This window comes from Solea solea, chromosome 9 (genome assembly GCF_958295425.1).
Source record: "Solea solea chromosome 9, fSolSol10.1, whole genome shotgun sequence".
Taxonomy (NCBI): domain Eukaryota; kingdom Metazoa; phylum Chordata; class Actinopteri; order Pleuronectiformes; family Soleidae; genus Solea; species Solea solea.
In genome coordinates this window covers 26,033,482-26,056,677 of record NC_081142.1, presented here as the reverse complement: position 1 = coordinate 26,056,677, position 23,196 = coordinate 26,033,482, and the positions used below count along the sequence as shown (strand labels likewise).

General features: G+C 42.2%; 1 protein-coding gene across 1 annotated transcript in view; it reads left to right on the top strand.

Moving 5' to 3' along the window:
• The window catches only part of nfia (nuclear factor I/A), a 105,939-nt gene that overhangs the window by 64,189 nt on the left and 18,554 nt on the right, over window positions 1-23,196 (top strand). Inside the window, 4 exon segments of the mRNA XM_058638717.1 lie at window positions 12,051-12,116; window positions 13,049-13,123; window positions 20,663-20,780; window positions 23,081-23,196. The exon segment at window positions 23,081-23,196 is cut by the window's right edge and continues 12 nt beyond it. Coding sequence (XP_058494700.1) covers window positions 12,051-12,116; window positions 13,049-13,123; window positions 20,663-20,780; window positions 23,081-23,196 — 375 coding nt within the window.

Below are 23,196 nucleotides of genomic sequence, written 5' to 3'. Positions count from 1 at the left end.
GTGTCATACAAAGGAGACAAACATGGTCAGTAAAATAGGAATAAATTGATAAAAAAGAAGCAGAAAATATACGTTAACACTGTAAAGAAATGAAATCAAAAAAGGAAACAAACGCTTTTTTCATTTTTAATTTTTTTTAAAACAAACACAGAAAAGAAACATTATCACAAGATATGAACGAAAAGAGCAGAATCTTATCTTTTCTCCTTTTACAAAAGACAAATTCAGAGTTAAGTTAAGGTAAAAAAATATTCTCATTTAAAGCAGAGATTTCTGTTTCTATGAAAGACTCGTTGTTATATTTCATTCTCTTTTAGAATGTTTGTCATTATAAAGGTAATATTCCACCAGTATGTACTTTATTCTGAAATACTGATGATATCTTCACAGTTTGCTTCTATGTAAATCCATATAAAGACGACGTCTCACAGACAAAGTTCGGTCCTCGTCGCCCCCTGTGGTCAAACGCCAGCGACTGCAGTCACGGTATCCAATCAGCATGAAGCTTGTTGTCATGACGACACATAATCATTGACTTCATCACGTCGTTTAGAACTTTGTGTAAAAGGAGAAACTTCATCAGGATGAATTAAAAATGTAAAATAATGTCTTTAAGGAACATTTTCTTTCCTTTTGAACATTTTAAAGCTGCAAACGTTGTTGTTTCTCTTGATTTCTTGGACTGTTGTCGGTTCATGAACACAGTGAAGGAACATTCTTCATGTATTCCAGTATTTTAACGTGTGTTTTAGGAGTTTTGACGAGTCAAAGCCTCTTCATCTTTATTTCATTTCACTTCCAAACACATGAAGGAATGATGTCAATACTGAAACGTCTTTATTGAGATTTGTTCCAGTGATTTTGTCGATGATGAAGTGAGAAACGATCGTTTTGAACTCATAAATAAATTCATGTGTTCATGTTCTTTCCTTCTATTTATAGTAAAGAGGACGAGAACAGGATTATCATCCGTGTTTGATGTGCGTTTGTTTCTTTCTGCTTCAATGCGATTTCTCCTCTTATTTGTTTGGAGCGAAGGAGGAGGAGGAGGAGGAGAGGAAGAGTGTGGGGCTGCTGATACACGTGTGTGTGTGTGTGTGTTGTCTTTCGGGCGTCAGGATGAAGACAAAGACAAATTAAAACCACAGAGACTCCTCCTCATCCTCATCCTCTTCTTCTCTCTGTGTGGTTGTTGTTGAACGTCCTGAGGCTGCAGAGTGCGTGTGTCTGTGTGTGTGTGTGTGTGTGTGTGTGTGTGTCTGTGTGTGTGTGTGTGTGCGTGCGTGCGTGTGTGTTTTCAGTTTTCTGAGGGAAAAATAAAAGTCGGAAATACGTTTATCGACGATGGGCTTGACCCCGCCCCCCTGTCCTCGTCCCCTGCTGCAGCTGAGCATTCTGGGAGTTTTTTAAGCAAGATCATGTTCTATTTTTCCTCTTTCGTCTTCGTCTTCGTCTTCATCTTCATCTTCTCCGTCAGTGTCGAACACTAAAGTGCATTTCAGCAAAAATCTGTAGTTTCTTGTATTTTTATTTATTTTAAACTAAAATAAATAAAGTTTTAGAAAAGACAGAAGGAAAAATATTTCATTTTTGATTCATTAAACTTTCATCTCCAACACAAACTGAAGGTCCTGTGTGTGTGTGTGTGTGTGTGTGTGTGTGTGTGTGTGGAGAGAGAGAGCTGCTTTTCAGTCTTAGCTCTCCTCCCCCTCCTCCTCCCCCTCCTCCTCCCCCTCCTCCTCTTCCTCCTCCTGATTTGTGGTTATGGTTAAAGTTAAGTTGAGTCATGAACTGGTTATGGTTAGATGCAGAGTCCTGAGAAGGATAGCTGTACAAACCTGTGTGTGTCTCACTTACACACACACTCGCAGAAAGTGATTCATGAATGTAGAGTCTGTAGATGATGTGTGTGTGTGTGTGTGTGTGTGCGCGTGTGTGTGCGTGTGTGTGTGTTACTCCTCGTCTTCATCATCTTCTCTGGTCAGTTTGGAGTCAGTCAGTGTTCTGGCCTCTGATTGGACGACATCAGTCGGACAGTGAGCTCTGACCGGAGCACGCGAGCGAGCGCACGACGCAGCAGCAGCAGCAGCTCGGAGAGTAATCAATGATTTATCAGTATTGATCAACATGCAGACGAGAGAGGACACAAGGAAGGAAGGAGAGAAGGAGAGAAGGAGAGAAGGAGAGAGAGAGAAAGGATGAATAAAAGATGTGTGAAAGATAAAAGAGAAAATATAAGAGTTATGAGTCAAAAAGACAAGAGCAAGAAAGAGATGGACGGAAGGACTCAGGGACAACAGCTGAGATCTACACCAGAGACGAAGAGGAAGAGAGGAGGAGGAGGAGGAGAGGAAAGAAGGAGCAGAGAAAGGCAAGGAGGGAAGGAAACAACCTTCAGGATGAAGTAAAGAAAAAAGGAAGAGATAGAGGAAGAAGGGAAGAGGGGAGGACGTGACGAGGCAGAGGAAGTGCAGGTGGATGAAGACGTGTGTGTGTGTGTGTGTGTGTGTGTGCTGTTGTCCATTAGAGAGCTATAATTATGGTAAGTGAGGCGGGCCATCCGATCAATACTGCAATTCATCAATCAGATCCCGCCCACACACACACACACACACACACACACACACACATGCATATACAGTATTACTTATAATAAGAATAAAGAAACCTCAGACACAGCTGCAGTGCATTCTGGGAATCTGAGCCTTCATTTTCTCTTTTTTAATTCTGACGTGGAAAACAGAGGGTTTGTGTCAGAGGGACACGTCTGTCCACACAGACACATCTGTCCACAGAGGGACACATCTGTCCACACAGAGACACGTCTGTCCACACAGACACATCTGTCCACCCAGAGACACGTCTGTCCACCCACAGACACATCTGTCCACAGAGGGACACGTCTGTCCACAGAGACACATCTGTCCACAGAGGGACACATCTGTCCACACAGAGACACATCTGTCCGCACAGAGACACATCTGTCCACAGAGGGACACGTCTGTCCACAGAGACACGTCTGTCCACACAGACACATCTGTCCACACAGAGACACGTCTGTCCACACAGACACGTCTGTCCACACAGAGACACGTCTGTCCACACAGAGACACGTCTGTCCACAGAGGGACACGTCTGTCCACACAGAGACACATCTGTCCACAGAGGGACACATCTGTCCACAGAGGGACACGTCTGTCCACAGAGACACGTCTGTCCACACAGACACATCTGTCCACACAGAGACACGTCTGTCCACACAGACACGTCTGTCCACACAGAGACACGTCTGTCCACACAGAGACACGTCTGTCCACAGAGGGACACGTCTGTCCACACAGAGACACATCTGTCCACAGAGGGACACATCTGTCCACAGAGGGACACATCTGTCCACACAGAGACACATCTGTCCACAGAGGGACACGTCTGTCCACAGAGACACGTCTGTCCACAGAGACACGTCTGTCCACAGAGATCAGTGTTTGCCTTTTTAAAAAAGTTAAAATAGTTGTCAATGTCTTTATCTTTTCTGTGGATTCATTGATGAAATAATCATAGTCATATTTGTTGATCAGTTATTGTGTTTTATTTCACATTTTTCACTCATTAACAACTCGTTTTTCACCATTAATGACAAAAACTGTCAGAGGTCAACGTAGTAATACTTTAACAATAAGTCACAACGTAGAGCTGAAATAACAACAACACAAAGGCTGTGGATGGATGGATGGAGGGTGGATGGCTGATTGGTGGATGGATCGATGGATGATTGGTGGACGGATGATGGATGGTGGACGGATGATGGATGGATGGTGGACGGATGGATGGATGGTGGACGAATGGATGATGGATGGATGGTGGATGGATGGATGATGGACGGGTGGACGGATGGATGGATGATGATGATGGATGGAGGGTGGATGGATGGATGGATGGATGGAGGATGGATGGATAGAGTTCATGTGTGTGTGTAGCTGGCGTGCGTGGAGCTCAGGTCACTCACAGATGATTGAAAAGAAAATAAATATCAAAAACAAATCACTTTTTAAAATCCTTATATTATATTTTAATCCAGCTCAAAGACGAGCCGTAATGAAAGAAACATTTCAAAAAGACTCTTCTTCTTCTTCATCACTAAACATCTTTGTAACAACATGGTGGATGTTTGAGGAGAATGATATGAAAGACTCATCGATGTCTTCCACTCTTTCATACTGTCTCACTGCTCTGTGCGATGTGAGAGGTCAAAGGTTGAACTCTTAATGTATACTGTAAATGTATACACCCTTTATTTACTTTTGATTTTTTTATTATTGGACGGTTTCCAGGCGAGGGTCACAGGAGAGTCAGCAGACCGGCTGTGGAAATGGTTTGTAGGGTTCCTGGAAGGTTTTTGTCGGGTTTAGGACGGCTTTGTGTGTGTGTGTGTGTGTGTGTGTGTGTGTGTGTGTGTGTGTGTGTGTTTACGTGTGTGTGTGTGTGTGTGTTTACGTGTGTGTGTGTGTGTGATGGCATTGGGCCTCTTTTGTTCTGGCAGAAGGTGGCGAATGGCAGCCGCTCAAAGAAAACAGACAGAAGCTTCAAAATGGTTGCCAACGCTTTAAGATGGCTGCCAGAGAGAGAGAGAGACAGACTGAGAGACAGACAGACAGAGAGCGACAGAGAGGGAGACACCATGGCCGAGGGATGGCTTGAGTATCAGTGTGACTGCGTGTGTGTGTGTGTGTGTGGGCGCGTGCGTGAGCATGCGTTTGACAGAAAATGTTAAAAGTGTGAGTTTATGATCAAAAAATGTGAAACAAAATCTGTGTGTTTGTGGTGTGTGTGTGTGTGTGTGCGTGTGTGTGCGCGTGTGTGTGTGTGTGTGTGTGTGTGTTCTGCAGTTGGCAGCAGCTCCTTGGCAGTGGCGGCTGGTTGGGCGTCCAACAATGGAGACAGCTAACAGGATTCTCTCTCTCTCTCTATTTGAAACACTGTGAGAGGGTGAGAGACGTAAACTACACACACACACACACACACACAGAGAGCGTCTCGCCAACACACACGTGTTTGTCTGCAGCGTCGTCTGCTTCTGCTCTTTTTATTTTAGAAAACACGTAAACACACACACACACACACGTGTGTACTTTCTCTCTGATGTCACAGGGTCACTGTCGACGCTGTGTGTGTGTGTGCGTGTGTGTGTGTGTGTGTGTGTGTGTGTGTGTGTGTGAGAAAGAGCTACAAAATGGCGTCCAGTGGACGACATCAAAATGGAGGCCGGAGTGTGACGTCGTCGTTGTCGTCGTGCGGTTTAAAAATCAAGGAACGTCTGCGTACGAATGAGAGGAAAACAACAACAAACATGTTGTTTATTTGTTTGTTTGTTGTGACTCGACACAAGCAAAACTTGGCTTTTATTTTGGCGACGCGCATCGGGAGCAGTGTGTGTGTGTGTGTGTGTGTATGTGTGTGTCTGGCGGACCCGGCCGTGCAGCCGTGCCAGGGTTCACGATGCCAAGTGGAGGTCCTGATGGTCCAGAGCTGCCTGGAAACACAAAACAAACACACCCTCGCCCTCGTCGCTGCTCTGAACACAGACAAACACAGACAAACACAGACAAACACTTTCCCACTTTTATTCTATTTATATGATTTTTTCTGAGCTCTTTACACATTTACATGTTTTTAAATATAATATAAAAATGATGAATGTCTTTATATTTAATAACAAGAATCATTGTTCAGTTAATAATACAGTATAAAAAGAAAGAAAATGTAATATTAAGTGAATAAATCAAATGTTTTTAAGTCACACATCTGTCTGTGTCTCTGCAGCAGAAATGATGACATGTATTATGTGAAATATGAAATGACATCCGCTCTGTCCAGGTGCTTGAAACAAACACACCTACCTCCTTTCGTTCATTGATTAAAGGTTCATTCAGTAAATTAAAACAAAAACAAAAACATTTTAAATAAAAAAAAGTAAGAAGTGAAATTAGAAAAAACCTGTTTGTTTTTGGCGTCGACGACTACGCAGTTAATCAGAGACGCCGTCTTCTAATCACATGCTTCTGATATTGATGGTCTGCAGTGTGTGTGTGTGTGTGTGTGTGTGAATATGAATAAAGGTAATTTATTCTGCGATGGGGGGGGGGGGGGGGGGGGTTTGGGGGCAGACTCAGCTGATTTGTGGCCTTTATAAAAATGAATGCATACATCTGCTCATTTCATTAAAAGCTGAATCAGAGCATGTTGCTGCTCGGATCGATACCTGCGTGAGTGTGTGTGTGTGTGTGTGTGTGTGTGTGTCTGTTTGTGTGTGTGTGTGTGTCTGTGTGTGTGTGTGTGTGTCTGGCAGGGGTGAGAAACTCTGTTTACCTCTAATCAAACAGATCTGATGTCTCGTCTTCATACAGAATGTTTGAGATGTGTGTGAAGCTGAGCTGCAGCTCATAGCCCATCTCTCTCTCTCTCTCTCTCTTTCCCCATCTCTCTCTCTCTCTGTCTCTCCCTCTCACTCTCCCTCTCCCTCGTCAACGGTCGACCTCTCTCAGCCAAACACGTCGGGGTAAAAGGAAAAAGAACTTGGTCGACAAAACAGTTCACTGTTTCTTTTTCTGTCGTCCCTTTTTTAGTTTTTTTTGTTTTGAGGTTTTTTTTCTTTCCCTGCTGTCACTCTGCCAAGAGACGACAGCACGAGAGGGGGAGGGAGGGAGAGAGAGGGAGGGAGGGAGAGAGAGGAGCGTTGGTATGATTTGTAAACGTTGCAGGAAACAAATCTGAAACATCACAAACACAACTGAGAGTGAGATGAGCATCACACACACACACACACACACACACACACACACAGTGATGGAATGTGTCCGTCTCATAATAATTGTGTGCTTTTTGTTGCTGAGTTGACAAAGTGAATGATTTGTTTTCTTAAACTCAACGACTGTTATTTAACAGATTTAAGTCATTATTTTTTACATTTGAAATATACACACAGAATACACACTTTCAATATTGTTGCACTCTTGTACAAATACTGTATATAAACAGATAAGGTAAGATAGACCTAGACTTAGACTCAACTTTATTGATCCCTAGGCATGACTCCCTCAGCGAAATTAGATAGGATAAGGTAAAGTAAGATAAGGTAAGGTAAGGTAAGATAAGATAAGATGTGAGATAGGATAAAGTAAGGTAAGATAAAGTAAGGTAATATAAGGTAAGTTGATCCTCAGGGTAAATTCAAATTGACACTTTGCTCAAAAAGTTTTTAAAGAAAATAAAAACAGAAATTGGAGCAAAACACAGTGACAGGAAAATCTAAGAAAAGCAATAAAATAATAATAAAAAAAGAATAAAAGAATAAAATAGAAACGCTGTAACCATTCATTACAAACATGTCACACACTGACTGTGAGTAAGTAGCTCATAAACTCACAAGCGTTCCCTTTAATGTAGAAGAGGTTAAGAAAACAAAGAAAGTAAAGAGAAAAGAAAGAAGCAGCTCCGTGAAGTGGGCACTAAAAACCTGCCGTACCTACGCAGGCAAATCAGTGCCACACAGAAACATTTAAAGAGAGAGAAACCGAGGTAGAGAGACATTAAGAGTGAACAGGACGGAAGCACACACACACACACACACTTTCCCTATTCTGCCTTTTTTTGGGAATCACCCTTGACTTTACCCCCCCCCCCCCCCACTGTCTTCTCTTTCTAAGAAAAGCAGCAGTTCATGAAGAGAGAGGGAGGGAGGGAGGGAGGGAGGAGCGGGGTGAGCGACCTCCAGGGACACAGAGTTTGACTTTCCCACAGAGAGAGAGAGAGAGAGAGAGAGAGAGACCTCTGCCCTCCCTTCTTCTTCTCTCTCCTTCTTTTCTTGGTCACATGAACAGAGAGATGAATGTGTCAGTGTGTGTGTGTGTGTGTGTAGGAGAAACAGATGATTTTTTTTATTTTTGACTGAAAAAATAAAAGCACAGAGCAGCTGCGTTTGTCTCTAAATGGAGGCTTTTATTTTGAAGTCGTTTGTTGTCTCAAATGGAAACATGCAAGTTTAAAACAAAAAGTTTTAACCCTAACCCTAACCCTTCTAAAAGTTTTATTTTGAAGTCTGATCATATTAGAGTGAAGTGCATTTCAAAATAAAATCACAGCAGCTACCACAGCAGTGGTGTCACGTTAACATTTGTCTTACAGTAGACTTTTATTTTGATTTTAACAGGTGCTAAAATAGATCGTTTTTGACCTTTAATTTGAAGGCCGTGTTTACTGCTGTGTACAGAAGGCTTTTATTTTGTTGTGTGTTTTTTGGACACCCTCGTGCACCTTCTGCCCCTGAGTTGTGTGTGAGGTTTATGGGGGGAGGGGGGGGGGGGTGCGTGCAGAAGGCGCGGTCTGCTCCCACGCCTCATTAGCATATTTAATTAACCTGGGGGGGGGGCGTCTGAATGAGGGGTGGTGGTGGTTGTGGGGGGGGGCAGTGTGTGAAAGTGCCCTCCAACACACACCCATGAGCAGCACCCTTTACCCCCCCCCCCCCCCCCCCTCGTTGCCGTGGTTGCGGGCTGATGCTCTTTGTTTTAAGCTGCTGAAGCGAACAGTCTCAGTGAACAGCATGCAAAACAAGGCTGATAAATGCTGCACTTTGTCTGTGTGTGTGTGTGGGGGGGGGGGGGGGGGGGGGGGGGGACTGTGAAACAGTGTAACCGTACGTTTAAAGGGGTTACAATCTCGTAATCCTGTCCAGACCTGGTCCTGACTGTCCCTATGACAGGTGTTCAGGTCCCAGTCCAGCTCTGCTAGACCAAATACCCATATTTAATAATTATGACATGCACACATGACACATTTTTGTTCACAGAAACTCAACGGAATCAAATTCTGATTCACAATGTCCTGATTTTCAATAAGATTTATGATTATGTTATTTTCACAATAACAATGTGTCTCTCTCAATTTGATCACCCTGACACAGGAAGTGACGTATGTTTAAGATCGATGTAAGGTTTTTATGAATTTGAAAACTTAATTTTATCATCCAAAAGTTTATTTATTGATTTTTTTAGTTGTTGATGACCTCATTAGATGGAGAAATACAATATAATTGTGGAATTTATGGAACAAAAAAATTAAAATCTGCATCAGTTTTGGGTATGGGTCGACCTGTCTTCATAATCTGACATGAAAACTGTAAAAACAGCAGTTTTCTGGGGATTAAAGTGCAGAGAAACACATGAAACACAGTTGCAGTGTTCATACAGACCTGTAATGATGACAGTAAATCTGAGACAAATAAAATGTCATTTATTTGTGAAGCACAAATTCACAGCCTAATCTGCTCATTTGAAGCTTTAATTTAAGCTCTTATTGTCAATAATAACACTGAAAACATTCAACAGTAGTAAAAGAAATGTTTGTGGGAGAATGTTTGCACCGGCAACAGTTTGATAATTACATTTGATCATAATTAAAAAGTTTCAACTTTACCGGACCTTTCCAATAAAAAGCCGACCGACTCAGTTCCATCCATCTCAGTCGGGTCCTGAGTCATGGCCCCGGCAGCCCGGGCTCCAGGGGGATGATGGGTAATATTTCTTCCACTCCCCCGCCTGCTTTATCTGCAGCGCGGCCGATCGATGCTCTTGAAGCCGCTAAATCATTTGCAGGAGCGGAGCTGCAGCGGAGCAGCAGAGAGCATGCTGGGAAAACACACACACACACACACTCTAAATAGTGATGGTGCTTTGCTGATTAGATAATCAACAGGGAGGAAGATAATGTTAATGCTGTGTCGTGCCTGGGTTTACCAAGAGAGAAGCGAGCTAACATGCTAATCCTATCAACCTCACTTGTAAACGAAGACATTCATAAAAGAAAAAACAGACATTGAGAACAAAAAGATGGAAGTAATGGAGTCATTTTAGCTGACTCGTCTGAAATCTTCATTTATCAGTGGGACGTTATCATGTTAGCATCAGGCTAGTATCTTTTTGCTGACTCACTTTCCTCCAACATGGCATAGATTTGAGGCTCACGCTGTTGAAAACACTGGCCTCCATTTTGTAAAGTACCAAACACAACAACAACAAAATGAGTCGCTCGCAAAAGAAAAATACCACAAATGTCGTAATAATGTTTGTCTTTATGCGCTGCCTTAATGCAATAATGCATTAGCATGCTTTGCTAGTGGCGCGCTATGGTTGAATAATGTGTGTCATATATCAGAGGGGAGTCATGTTAGCATCAGGCTAACATCTTAGCGCTTTTCCCCGCTGACTCATTGTCCTCTAAGTGGCTGAAGATTCGGAAACACTCAAAAATGTCTTTCTTTTCATGTTGGTTCTGTGTTTATAATTGGGATGCGTTAGCGTGCAATGCTAGTAACATGCTACAGCCCCACCCAGTCTCTCTACAAAAACTTATAGCGCCCACACACGCAGGGGAAAAACTATGCAATAATGTGCGTGGAAGTCATGTTAGCATCAGGCTAACATCATAGCCCTGTTTTCAACCGATTCATTGTCTTCTAAAGTGTCTGTAGATGAAGAAACAGGCTGTTTCAATAGCTTCCTAGCATCGTTTCACTTTGGTTCTTTGTGATAACTGTGATGCATTAGCACACAGCGCTAGGAAAATGCTACAGTCAAGCTTGTCTAGCCCCGTCATCAGCACAATAACCAACAAATGTTGATTTTTATTTAATTTTACGAGTTTTCTGGTGAAAAGTTTATGTTCATTCACGTCAATGTCCATTTTTAAGTGGTTTTACTGAAATCCTGGCATTTTTCGAGAGGTTATACAGCGACTGCAGTGCTGGTTTTACAGAATCTTTCACAGAATCTTTCACAGAATCTTTCACAGAACCTTTCACAGAACCAACAGAAGTGTCAGCAGTGAATGGAGCGACAGCTGTTTCAGTCTGAATCACTGAGCTCTGGCTGTTCTGACTCTGTCACTGATCTGTGATTAACTCACTGTCAGATAAAGTCGACTCAGCTCAGTGACGTCAGAGACAACAGTTCCCTTTAACGTTAAAACAGAGAAGCAGAACAAAAGAATCAGAATAAAGTAACAGCACATTCACAGTTTATTAGTTATGAGCATCTTTTTGTGAATTTCTCTGTGAGATGAATAAAGTATCTATCTATCTATCTATCTATCTATCTATCTATCTATCTATCTTTAATGACATTAAAGTGACAGCTGTTTACTGCACCTTCACATGTATGACATATACTTGAGGTCTCATACTCGTGGCTCAAGGGCCACATGTGACTCTACAATCGATTTCATGTGGCCCACAACTTCATACCAAGCTATAATGACCAATTTCTATATGTTTTTATAAGAAAAAAATTGAGAAATTTTGGAAAAGGCAACTCTTGAACAGTTGCTTTTTCCCAAAAATGTAAAAGTAAATACACTTGGCCCGCCCCCTGCTGGCCAGACAAGACACTCATTGACCCCAGGTCCCTGTCATATACAGTGTTACTGTGATTTCACTGTATTTCCTGTAGTGACTTTCAAAATAGAACACACAAATACAGTCTTCTATTATTATAATAACAATCACATTGACAGAGCGTGATGTGATTTATTTTGAAATTCCCACTTAAAGCCTGTGAAACAGTGTATGAATGGACTGAGTGGATTTGCTGTTTTGGATCTGTGGATCTATGGAAGCCTGGATGTTGTAGCTTCTGAGTTTGGTGGAGTTTGAAGTTTGTTGCAGCTTCACATGGTCGATATGCGTCACTGTGTGTGTGTGTGTGTAGCAGTAAGTGTACACACACACAGGGAGAGTCTGCAGGTGAAACCAGAGTCTTGTATGAAGATCAATACAAACACAGAGTAATAATAATAGTAGTAGTAAAGGTGTGTGTGTTATTGTGATACACTCTGCCTGATTTCCTCAATGTATGAATGAATTCATAACAACAATAATACATTTTATTTGTTAGCGTCTAGTTTTAGGCTAAGTTTAAGGTTAAGGTAAGGGCAGTAGACGTTATTGTTATTATGAAGAAGCTGTTCCTCATCTGCATTTGTCTCTTCTTCTTCTCCAGAGTCTTCCCAATCAGAGAGTCCCAACCAGGCCAGTGATTCTGACATCAAGGAGCAGCCAGAGAACGGTGAGAGTACACACACACACACACACACACGCACACGCGCACATGCACACGCGCACACGCACACGCACACATGCACACACACACTCGAACCCTAAACCTAACCTTAAAACATATCTTCACCTTAAAATGTAGTCATTTTACGTTGTGGGACACACACACTCACACACAGCTCACTACAGTACAGTACACTACACTACACTACACTACACTACACTACACTACAGTACAGTACACTACACTACACTACAGTACACTACACTACAGTACACTACAGCACAGTACAGTACACTACAGTACACTACAGTACACTACAGCACAGCACAGCACAGTACACTAAACTACAGTACAGTACACTACACTACAGCACAGTACAGTACACTACAGTACACTACACTACACTACACTACAGTACAGTACACTACACTACAGCACAGTACAGTACACTACAGTACACTACACTACAGTACACTACAGTACACTACACTACACTACACTACAGTACAGCTCACTACAGTACACTACACTACAGTACAGTACACTACACTACAGTACAGCTCACTACAGTACACTACACTACACTACAGCACAGTACACTACACTACAGTACAGTACAGTACATTACAGCTCACTTTTATGTATAATGTATTTACAGCAGTTTTTGGGAAGGTGACATTTTCTGCCACGAGGAACAAATGAGTAACTCTTAAGAGTTGATCCACCCAAATCCACAGCTGACCTACATGAACAACAATCATGTTTCTCTAACAGTGTGTGGAAGCTCTTTAACTGAAATTATATTTTTAATTACTGTTATCCATGACCTTGCTGCGACCCAGCACCCTCTTGCTGTCAGGCAACAGTTCAAACCACTGCACCACCGTGCCGCCCACTGTGTCGTAATGACCCTCTCTCTCTCTCTCTCTCTCTCTCAGGTCACCTGGGCTTCCAGGACAGTTTTGTGACACCAGGCGTCTTCACAGTGGCCGAGCTAGTACGAGTCTCACAGAGTAAGTTCACCTCTTCAACTCTCTCTCTGTCTCTCTCTCTAACCTTTAAACCTTTAACCTATTCCTAATTCTAACCCTAACCCTAAAACCAGGTCTTAATCCTAAAAAAAGACAGTTAAAAATGTGTGGACCAGACTAAATGTCCTCACAACGATAGGTTTGTTAGACAGTGATGGTCCACACACACACACACACACACACACAGAAATGTCCTCCTCAATGAGTCGCTTTGTTCTCGTCAACAAGTAAAAGTACTAATACGTCAGCGTTGTAGTAAAAAAGTTGTGACAAAAACTGGACCAAAGTGAAGGAAGTTGTACTTTGAAATTGTGAGATCTTTGAGATACGAGATGATTTTTCCAGTGGAAAAACGTTGCTGGACTAAATGATGATGATGGACAATATGGAAAATACATAACCATGCTTTTGTGTATCAAACTTCACTTGAAGATGAAACATTAATATTTCTGAATATTGATGACATCACTCGTCAGCTGTTACTGAGCTGCTTTAATGATAAGGAAGTGTCACAGAGGGGGAGGGGCCTGTGTGATAGACAGAAGGGACAGAAGAGAGAGAGAGAGAGAGAAACGTGACCTTTAAAAAGTGCCGACACGCAGGAGAGAGAGAGAGAGAGAGAGAGAGAGAGAGAGAGAGAGAGAGCGCAGTGAGATCTATATGAGTCTGTCGATCGCCCACCGCTAACAATAGCCAATGTAAAGTGCCTGTCAGCACACACACACACACACACACACACACACACGCGTGGAGCCTTTATCAAAGAGTCATTGATCACACACACACACACACACACACACACACACACACACATGCGCGGAGCCTTTATCAAAGAGTCATTGATCACACACACACACACACACACACACCTGCTTGATCAGATGCACGCCACTGCGCCGAAAAATGCAATCTCAATCACACACACACACACACACACACAGTGAAGTATCTGAATGACAGTATACTGCAGGTCTCTGCACCAAGTACTAATATACTAATACCACAGTGTTTATGTTCTAATATGTCATAGTTTAGTACTGGAAACAGTCTTTATATAAAACACTCTGGTACTGTAGTGTTGAAGTACTCTGCCACGAGTAAGTACAAGTACTGTAGTGCTGCTAAAGTACTGCGTTCCATGTAAAGTACTGCGTTCAGAGATAGAGTCTGTTGGAACAGATGGTGAGAGTTCAAGTTTCCTCTTCATTTAATATTTAATATTTAATAAAATTAGGGCAAAGTATTGAGTAATAAATGTGTCTGAGCTGCAACACACACACACACACACGCACACTGCAACATGTGCACACACTCTCACACGCAGAGAGAGACATAAATGTGTTCACAGATGCACACACCCTTTCTCCTCTGTGTGTGTGTGTGTGTGTGTGTGTATTGTATTGGTCAGCAGATTTGCAGCGATTCAGCTCTGGAAAAATCACTTATAGATTACAGTGTAGGAGAGTCGTGTGTGTGTGTGTGTGTGTGTGTGTGTGTGTGTGTGTGTGTGTGTGTGTTGCACAGGTTTGTGTTTGCTCAGCTTTATCGTTTTGTCTATACATTTTTTGCAAAATAACAAAAAGAATCTTGTTACAATACACACAGTAACAGCCCAAACACACACACACACACACACACGCGTATATATATACACATATATGTACATATGTATAGATACATACATATATGTACATATACATGTGTGTGTTCACGTATGAATTTTTATGATCGTATGAACAAATGCGATGAAAGAAAGCTTCTGCATCTAAAGCAGCTAAAGAGATGCATTCAAGAAACCTCGTAAACTTCATTCACCTCAAACGTAAAACCAAAACGTAATGAAAAGACATTTTTAACTTTTAAGTACTAATGTGTAAAAAATAATGTTTTACAGTTCCAGAGTAAAGTTGCACAAACATTTCCTTCAGTAATAAGAAAAATCTTTTTCAATTGATTGAATTTTCCTTGTTTTAAGAGAAAGAAAATCTGTTTACTAGAATTCTTAAAAGATTTTTTTTAAATTGAGTCACTTTCAGACTTTTCTTTACAGCTAGAAAAAAATTGATAAAATGACCGAGATTGAGGTTCTTAAACAAACAAACACTGGAAAAAAAGCCACATTTCTGGGAAATTTTTGCTGAAAAAGGAAAAAAAAAAAATCCAATAACTGAGGAACAGGATTTTCTTTTCTTTTTTAAGATCAAAAACAACTGCACGACCTTTAAAGTGTGCTGGAAACTTTGTATTTTCTATACTGTGTTTGAAAGAGGTTGTAATTCTAAAACTTGGTGTGTATACATATATATGTATATGTATATATATATATATATATATATGTATATATGTATATATATATATATATATATATTCTGTATGTCACAGCAAAAATGTCCTTGTTTTAAGAGAAATAAATGTGTTAATGGACTTTTCGACTTAAATGTGACTTAAATGTCCCTTAGAAAAAAAACCTTTAGGTTCTTAAACAAACTATGGTTGTGGTTGTTTAAACACAGTTTTATAATCACAGCATTTTTCACAGATTTAAGTTTAAGTTCCGTTTCTTTCACACTTTTATTTCTATATTATTCTTTATTTTATTTTATTTAGATTATTTTTATTTTTCTATCAAATTTCACAGAAATTACACACACAGCTACACACACACACACACACACACACACACACACACACACACACACACACACACACAGGGGTCGACAACTGACCAGAAGATGAGAGCTGGTCAGGGCTGAGGTGAAGGATTTGGGGGGGGGGGGGGGGGGGGTTTTGGGGGTACTGACTGGACACACACTCACACACACACACACACACACACACACACTCACACACACACACACACTGACACACACACACACACACACACACACACTTACACAGACACATACACAGTGGGTGACCTTGGTGTTGCGCAGCCATTACACAATTCACTGGCAAACCAATCGAATCTCTCTCTGTCGATCAATATCCTATTAAAGCAGCACACAAAGAGAGAGAGGGAGAGAGAGAGAGAGAGGGAGGGACAGAGAGGGAGAGAGAGAGGGAGGGACAGAGAGAGAGAGAGAGAGAGGGAGTATAGGTTAGTGTAGCAGGTGTGTATCAGATGTAGTTGGTCAGTTCAGTACATTTGTACAGACTGGATTCTGACTTCTCCTCAATCATCCCTCGTTCTTTCTTTTTCCTCAGCTTCCTCTCTCGCTCTCTCGCTCTCTCTCCTTCTTCTGCTTTTTCTTCTGTGCGTCGTCGTGGTCACATGACACTGACTTTAACGACAACTGAGGGACATTTTTTTAATGTTCGGTCCTTTGTAAAATGACTGTAGGGCAATAAAGTTTTCTGTTTTTGAAGACGAAGCCTTCACCTCAGTCCAGACCGCGCTGAGAGAAGTCCTCGTCCTTTCAGTCTGGGAATGAATCTTAACCTCTTTTTCAAATCAGAAGATTTTGCTGAAGGAAAAAAGAGATTTATTATTATTATTATCTTAATTATAATCTCAGGCTGAGACGTCTATGTTTACTCAGAGCTTCGCAGGAACTTTATTCACTAGACGAGTTCCTCACATCCAGAGGTGAACGACTCGAGTCACGTGACTGTGACTGGAGACATTTGCCGACCTGAGACTTTCTAACGTTTGGTGAAAGACTCGACTTCCACTTATAAATATGGAGGATTTACTGTTACAGTTTGTTTATTAAGACGTCTGCTTTTGTGGCCTTTTGAGTACAAACCTGGCAACCGGGCGACGCCAACACCTCATCGTAAACATAATCCCTTTCTACACTTAGAGAGACTAATGTTTAAATATTATTGTATGAGTAACACAGTCATTCTGTCACTGATGAATGTCTTATTTTAATAATAATGTGTGAAAATCATCTCTGTCTTCTATTATCATAAGACTTTGATGTAATGTAACCTCTGTTTGAAATACACTTTTGATTGTTTATCATGTTTAATAGAGCCATCGATTTATCAGTCACTTTAAAGAGAGAAAAACAGCAGCAGAATAATCAATTAAGACATGATTCATTCACTGCTTCATCTGAGATCATGTGTTCATCTGCACAGACGCTCACTCGCTCGCTCCTTCAGCCACTTTGATGTTTATAGACACTTGTAACATGCTCAATCTGCTACACACACACACACACACACACACACACACACACACACACACACACACACACAGTGATGCATGGCTGCAGTGCCAGCAGTACACCTTGGCACAATCTCTCACACACACACACACACACAGACACACACACTTTTCCTCCGTGAGTGTCAGTAAAGATGATATTAGACTCAAGGATTTAAGGATTAAGTTGATATGATGGCACACACACACACACACACACACAAACACACACTCTCACACTCACACATACACGCACACACACACACATACCTAGAGAGAACACACACAAAAAAGATAAGAAGGCAGCTGACCCACTTGGCACCTTCCAGTACCTTCATCCTGAGGCACACACACACACACAGGTTCACACAGCTACCCTTCTGAGGACCCTGCATTGACGTCTCATTCATTAAACAGACAAACTTTAACTATAACCACAGTTCAAATTCAGAAAATAATGGTAGTTCTGCCTCATTAGGACCAGGTTTTGATCTCCATGACGACGACTGGTCCTGACAGGGTCAGTGTTTATGACAGAAAAAAAGGTCTTAAAGAGGTGACAAATACGAGAACACACACACACACACACACACACACACACACACACATAGAGGGATGAAAAAGATGGATAAAGCTGCAGGCTGGTATGGATGATACTCAAACGTCCCTCCTTCCTTCTGCCCTCCGTCGCCCCTGGCAACACACACACACACACACACACACCTGGTGGCGTGCCAACACCATATGGGCACCACAACACAAATGGCACAGAGATGTGCATTCATTTTATTAATAATAATAATAACAACAACAACAGTAATAATGAATTAGTCACGAGGTTCATCTTCATCATCATCATCATCATCATCACATGGACAGTGATGTGTCGTAGTCAGTGGTAGAGTGGGTCTGACACAGGTGAATACACAAAGATCCACTGACTCCTTGACTTCTGTGTTAGCGCCCCCTACAGCTGTTATTGTAATGTTTTTGCACAATAAATATGTTTTTATATCCACATCTGCTGTGACATGAGTATAAAAAATAATGTGTTCATTTCACTACAGATTAAATGACCTCATATCGGTATCTGTATCGGCTGTATCTGTATCGGCCTAAACACTTACGATCCCTAGTTAAAGTTAAACATCTGTAATAGCCACTCTCAGTATGAAGTACATTAAAGTGTGTGAGCAGATTATGACTTTTTTAAATCATATTACTTCAGTAAAAGTCTTATGACATTTACTCTACTTAAGTATCAAAAGATACTGTAAAGCAGTTCATCCAGATTGTTAAAGCTCTATATAAATACAGACCATAATACCAACTCTTCTTCGGGTAAAAGTACAAGATGATAGAAATAGAAATAACAAAGTAAAGTACAGATATGTCAGTGTTGTTCTTCAGTACAGTAACAAAGTATGAGTTACTTACTGTAGAACAGCTAAATGAATGTCTGCATATACTGTAACTGAGTAACTTTGGTCTTTAGACCCGCCCCCTAATCTAATCTGCCAATCAAATGCTTTTAGCAGAAACAGAACTTTCTGATACAAGGTTGTTCTCCACATTACCGGTGTTTGTTTGGGTTTCACTTTACGTATCAATCCGCACACGCACACGCACACACACACACACATAAACACACACACACACGCGCACACGCACACACACACATGCACACACACACACATTAACACACACACACACACATAAACACACACACACACACACGCACACACATGCACACACACACGCACACGCACACACATAAACACACGCACACACATGCACACACACACACACACGCACACACATAAACACACACACGGACGTCGTACATCTTGTATAGTCTTGTAGAGGAGGATGTACAAAGTTACTCATCTTAACTGTGTAGTGTTTGGGGAACGTGTGTGTGTGTGTGTGTGTGTGCGTGCGTGTGTGTGTGCGCGTGTGTGCGCGTGTGTGTGTGTGTGTGTGTGTGTGTGTCCAGGACTATCTCTGCAGGGCAGAATGAAGGAGAAAGAGAGAGAGGGAGAGGACGGAAGTGCTGAGCTCAGCAGAAAACTACCCACCAGGTCCTGTCACTCCTCCCTCTCCTCCTCCTCCTCCTTTCATCCCATCACGCCATCATGCTCTCTGTCAATAAAGCGATGAAGAGGAGGGAGGGATGGATGGATGGTGGGGGGGTGCAGGGCGAGACGGATGTCCGGGCTTGAAGCTGATTGCTGCCTTTGTTCAGCAGGATTTTCAAATTGAAGCATTTGACAACAAAGAGTCGACTCTTCCTCTCCTTCTCTCTCTCACTCTCTTTTTCTCTCGCTCCCTCCTTTAATAGTGAAAGCCCTCGCAGGCCTTGTGTGGATGAGCTGCTCTCCCCTGAGAGAGAGAGAGAGAGAGATGAGGAGGAGGAGGAGGAGGGTAAATGGCAGAAGATAGACAGATCACACAGGGAAGGAGAGTGAGAAGAGGAGGAGAAGAACGTGGTTTTCTTTGTATCGTACGACACAACATAAAAAACACCGTGACAAACCCTGTGCTAATATTTAATCTGTAAATATGTAAATATGAGTGTGTAGAGAGGACGGAGCCTCGGATTAGCTCAGATTAGCTCTGTAAACAAAGTGAGGAGGAAGTCAGATGATAATCCAGATTGTTGAAGGATCCTGACCTCACCTGTGTCGGCCTCACTTGGACACTTTCATCGTAAATATCTGTTGCATACGTCACAGAAACAACAACACTTCCTGTTCCTGTTTCAAAAGCTCTGGTTAGATGTCACCCCACCAAGGTAACGCCCCCTCTGGCAGGAAACAATGCTGTTCACCTGTACAGACCCCCATGGTTCTCAAAGTGTGGTACGGATACCATCAGTGGTACTTGGAGGAGAATCAGAAATACTGAGTAAACCAGGATCGGTGTGGAGCTGAGACTTTCAGATGCAGGAATAAAGTCCTCCACACCTGTTTACAAACTCCTAAATAAAGCATATTATGGGATATATTCACGGTCCTGTTTATTGTTGCTGCCGCTCTGCCTGCCAACATGGCGGCTCACACTTACTGACGTCAACTTCACAATCATTAACTGATCGACTGATTCTAACGATGTGACGGTGAAGTGAATCCACGTGTGTCCTGAAGACAGTTTGTGTCCTGAAGACAGTTTGTGTCCTGAAGACAGTTTGTGTCCGTGCTGCGCAGGACTGTGGACGTCTGCGTCCACTATCCCGCTTCACATGTAGATTCTGTGACCAGGTCTGAACAGAGACTCTGTGAGGAGGTCACACATGGGAGGAGGAGAAGGAGAAGGAGGAGGAGGAGCAAACCCACTAGATCTCACTGTTTGTGTCTCTGTCTCTGCAGCTCCCATCGCAGCCGGCACCGGTCCAAACTTCTCACTGGCCGACCTGGACAGCTCCTCCTACTACAGCATGAGTCCAGGAGCCATGAGGAGACCCCTGCCCAGCACCTCCTCCTCCAGGTACACACACACACACACACACCTCGCCTTCCCCTTCAAATCTCACTGTAACACAGAGATTATATAATCTGACATCAGTGTAAATCCAACACTGATCTGATATAATCCATAAAGTCTTATTATCATTATTGTTATTATAAATGTTATACAAGTGAAGTGTGTGACTTTTAAAGCGTTACTAACTCATAACTCCGCCCACTGCCTGAGGAGGAGGGGTGAGGCAGCATCACAGGGGGCGTGGTCACATGTACAACGACACGTGTCATGTGTAAAGTTACCTGTCAATCATCGGCATTTTTTCACAACTCTCTTTCTTCCCCTAAATCAATCTGTGATTCATTGATTTATTCATTGATAAAAATAACAAAAATAACTGAATAATTACGACAGACAGAAAAGTAAGCGTCACTTTCATTACAGATTATAGTCCACATGATCTGGGATTAATTTCAGGATATCTCCAGTTTATAATCTGTGTTCAGGACAGAATTAAAGTCAGAGATAATATGTATTAGCTCGTGTTATAGTGTTGATAATCTGATTCATAAAGTTTCTTAATAAAATCACTCACTGCGCTCCTGTAGATTATACGACAACAAATCTATGAAGAAACACACGTTTTATTCAAAATATGGACTAAAGTCATCATCACAACACAACACAGATCATTGTAGAAGGAGGTTTCTGCTGTTTGTGATGATGATTAATAACAGTAACACACGTGTGTGGCCACGGTTACCACACGTGTTTCCTCACCGCCTCGTTCACTCTTTAAAATATCAAAGAAAAAAAAGATTATTAGATTATTTATGTCTTTAAAACATGAAAACGAAATAAAATACATATATACATGTGTTTCATCTCTCACACAGACGTCTGTGTGTGTGTGTGTGTCCTCTGTTATATTGTTCCAGCCTTTACAAAGCAGTGCGCGCACACACACACACACACACACACACACACACACACGCTCGCAGGGTCCTCACATGCCCTGACCTCCTGTTAAATCGATGCGGTCACAAGAGTCGTCTGTCTGTCTGCTGAGATACCTGCCCCGCAGCACACACACGCACACATGCATGTACACACACGCACACACACACAATGAACCACCTAGGGTGAGTGAGTGTGTGTGTGTGTGTGTCCTGACTTTTTACACTTACTCCTCTCTGACTCCACACACACCTCTCTAGAGACACCCCCCCCCACACACACACATGCACACATGCACATGCACACGCACATACACACACACACACACACAGCTGCAGGGCGAGTGAAGCAGATCCATATGGAAATATTTAAGTCTTTACTGAAGTCAAACACTCATTCATACGTATAGATGTGACTGTACAGAGAGGCCACACACACACACACACACACACACACACATCATTCAACATTATGCTCAAGTATGTGTGTGTGTGTGTGTGTGTGTGGAGCATTAAACAGACCTTGTTAAAGGACATGTTCCCTGTTTTTCCTGCTTTTAATAACGATGTTAAACCATTTTTTTATGTTATTAACAACTCTAAAAAATAAAACAGCTTATTTTAAGCTTAAATGTCCAGAAACAGACCGTGATATAAGAAGTGTGTGTGTGTGTGTGTTTTGTAAAATATTATTAATAAGATAGAATAAAATTTTTTTATTATTTCATGTTGTTGTCAATATTTTTTGATATTATACTCGATTTATTGCCATTATTCTGTCCTGCAACTGAGTAACTCTTCTAACACCGTGTCTTCTCTGTGTCTTCTCCATGTCTTCTCCATGTCTTCTCTGTGTCTTCTCCATGTCTTCTCCATGTCTTCTCTGTGTCTTCTCCATGTCTTCTCCATGTCTTCTCCGTGTCTTCTCCATGTCTTCTCTGTGTCTTCTCCATGTCTTCTCCGTGTCTTCTCTGTGTCTTCTCCATGTCTTCTCCGCGTCTTCTCCATGTCTTCTCCGTGTCTTCTCCATGTCTTCTCTGTGTCTTCTCCATGTCTTCTCCGTGTCTTCTCTGTGTCTTCTCCATGTCTTCTCCGTGTCTTCTCCATGTCTTCTCTGTGTCTTCTCTGTGTCTTCTCCGTGTCTTCTCCATGTCTTCTCCGTATCTTCTCCATGTCTTCTCTGTGTCTTCTCCATGTCTTCTCCGTGTCTTCTCTGTGTCTTCTCCATGTCTTCTCCGTGTCTTCTCTGTGTCTTCTCTGTGTCTTCTCCGTGTCTTCTCCATGTCTTCTCCGTGTCTTCTCCGTGTCTTCTCCGTGTCGTCTCTGTGTCGTCTCCGTGTCGTCTCCGTGTCGTCTCCGTGTCTCCAGCTCTGCCAAGAGGATAAAGTGTATGGAGGAGGACGTGGACAGTCCAGGAGAAGAGTCCTATTACCCGAGTCAGGGTCGCTCTCCGGGCAGCGGCAGTCAGGCCAGCAGCTGGCACG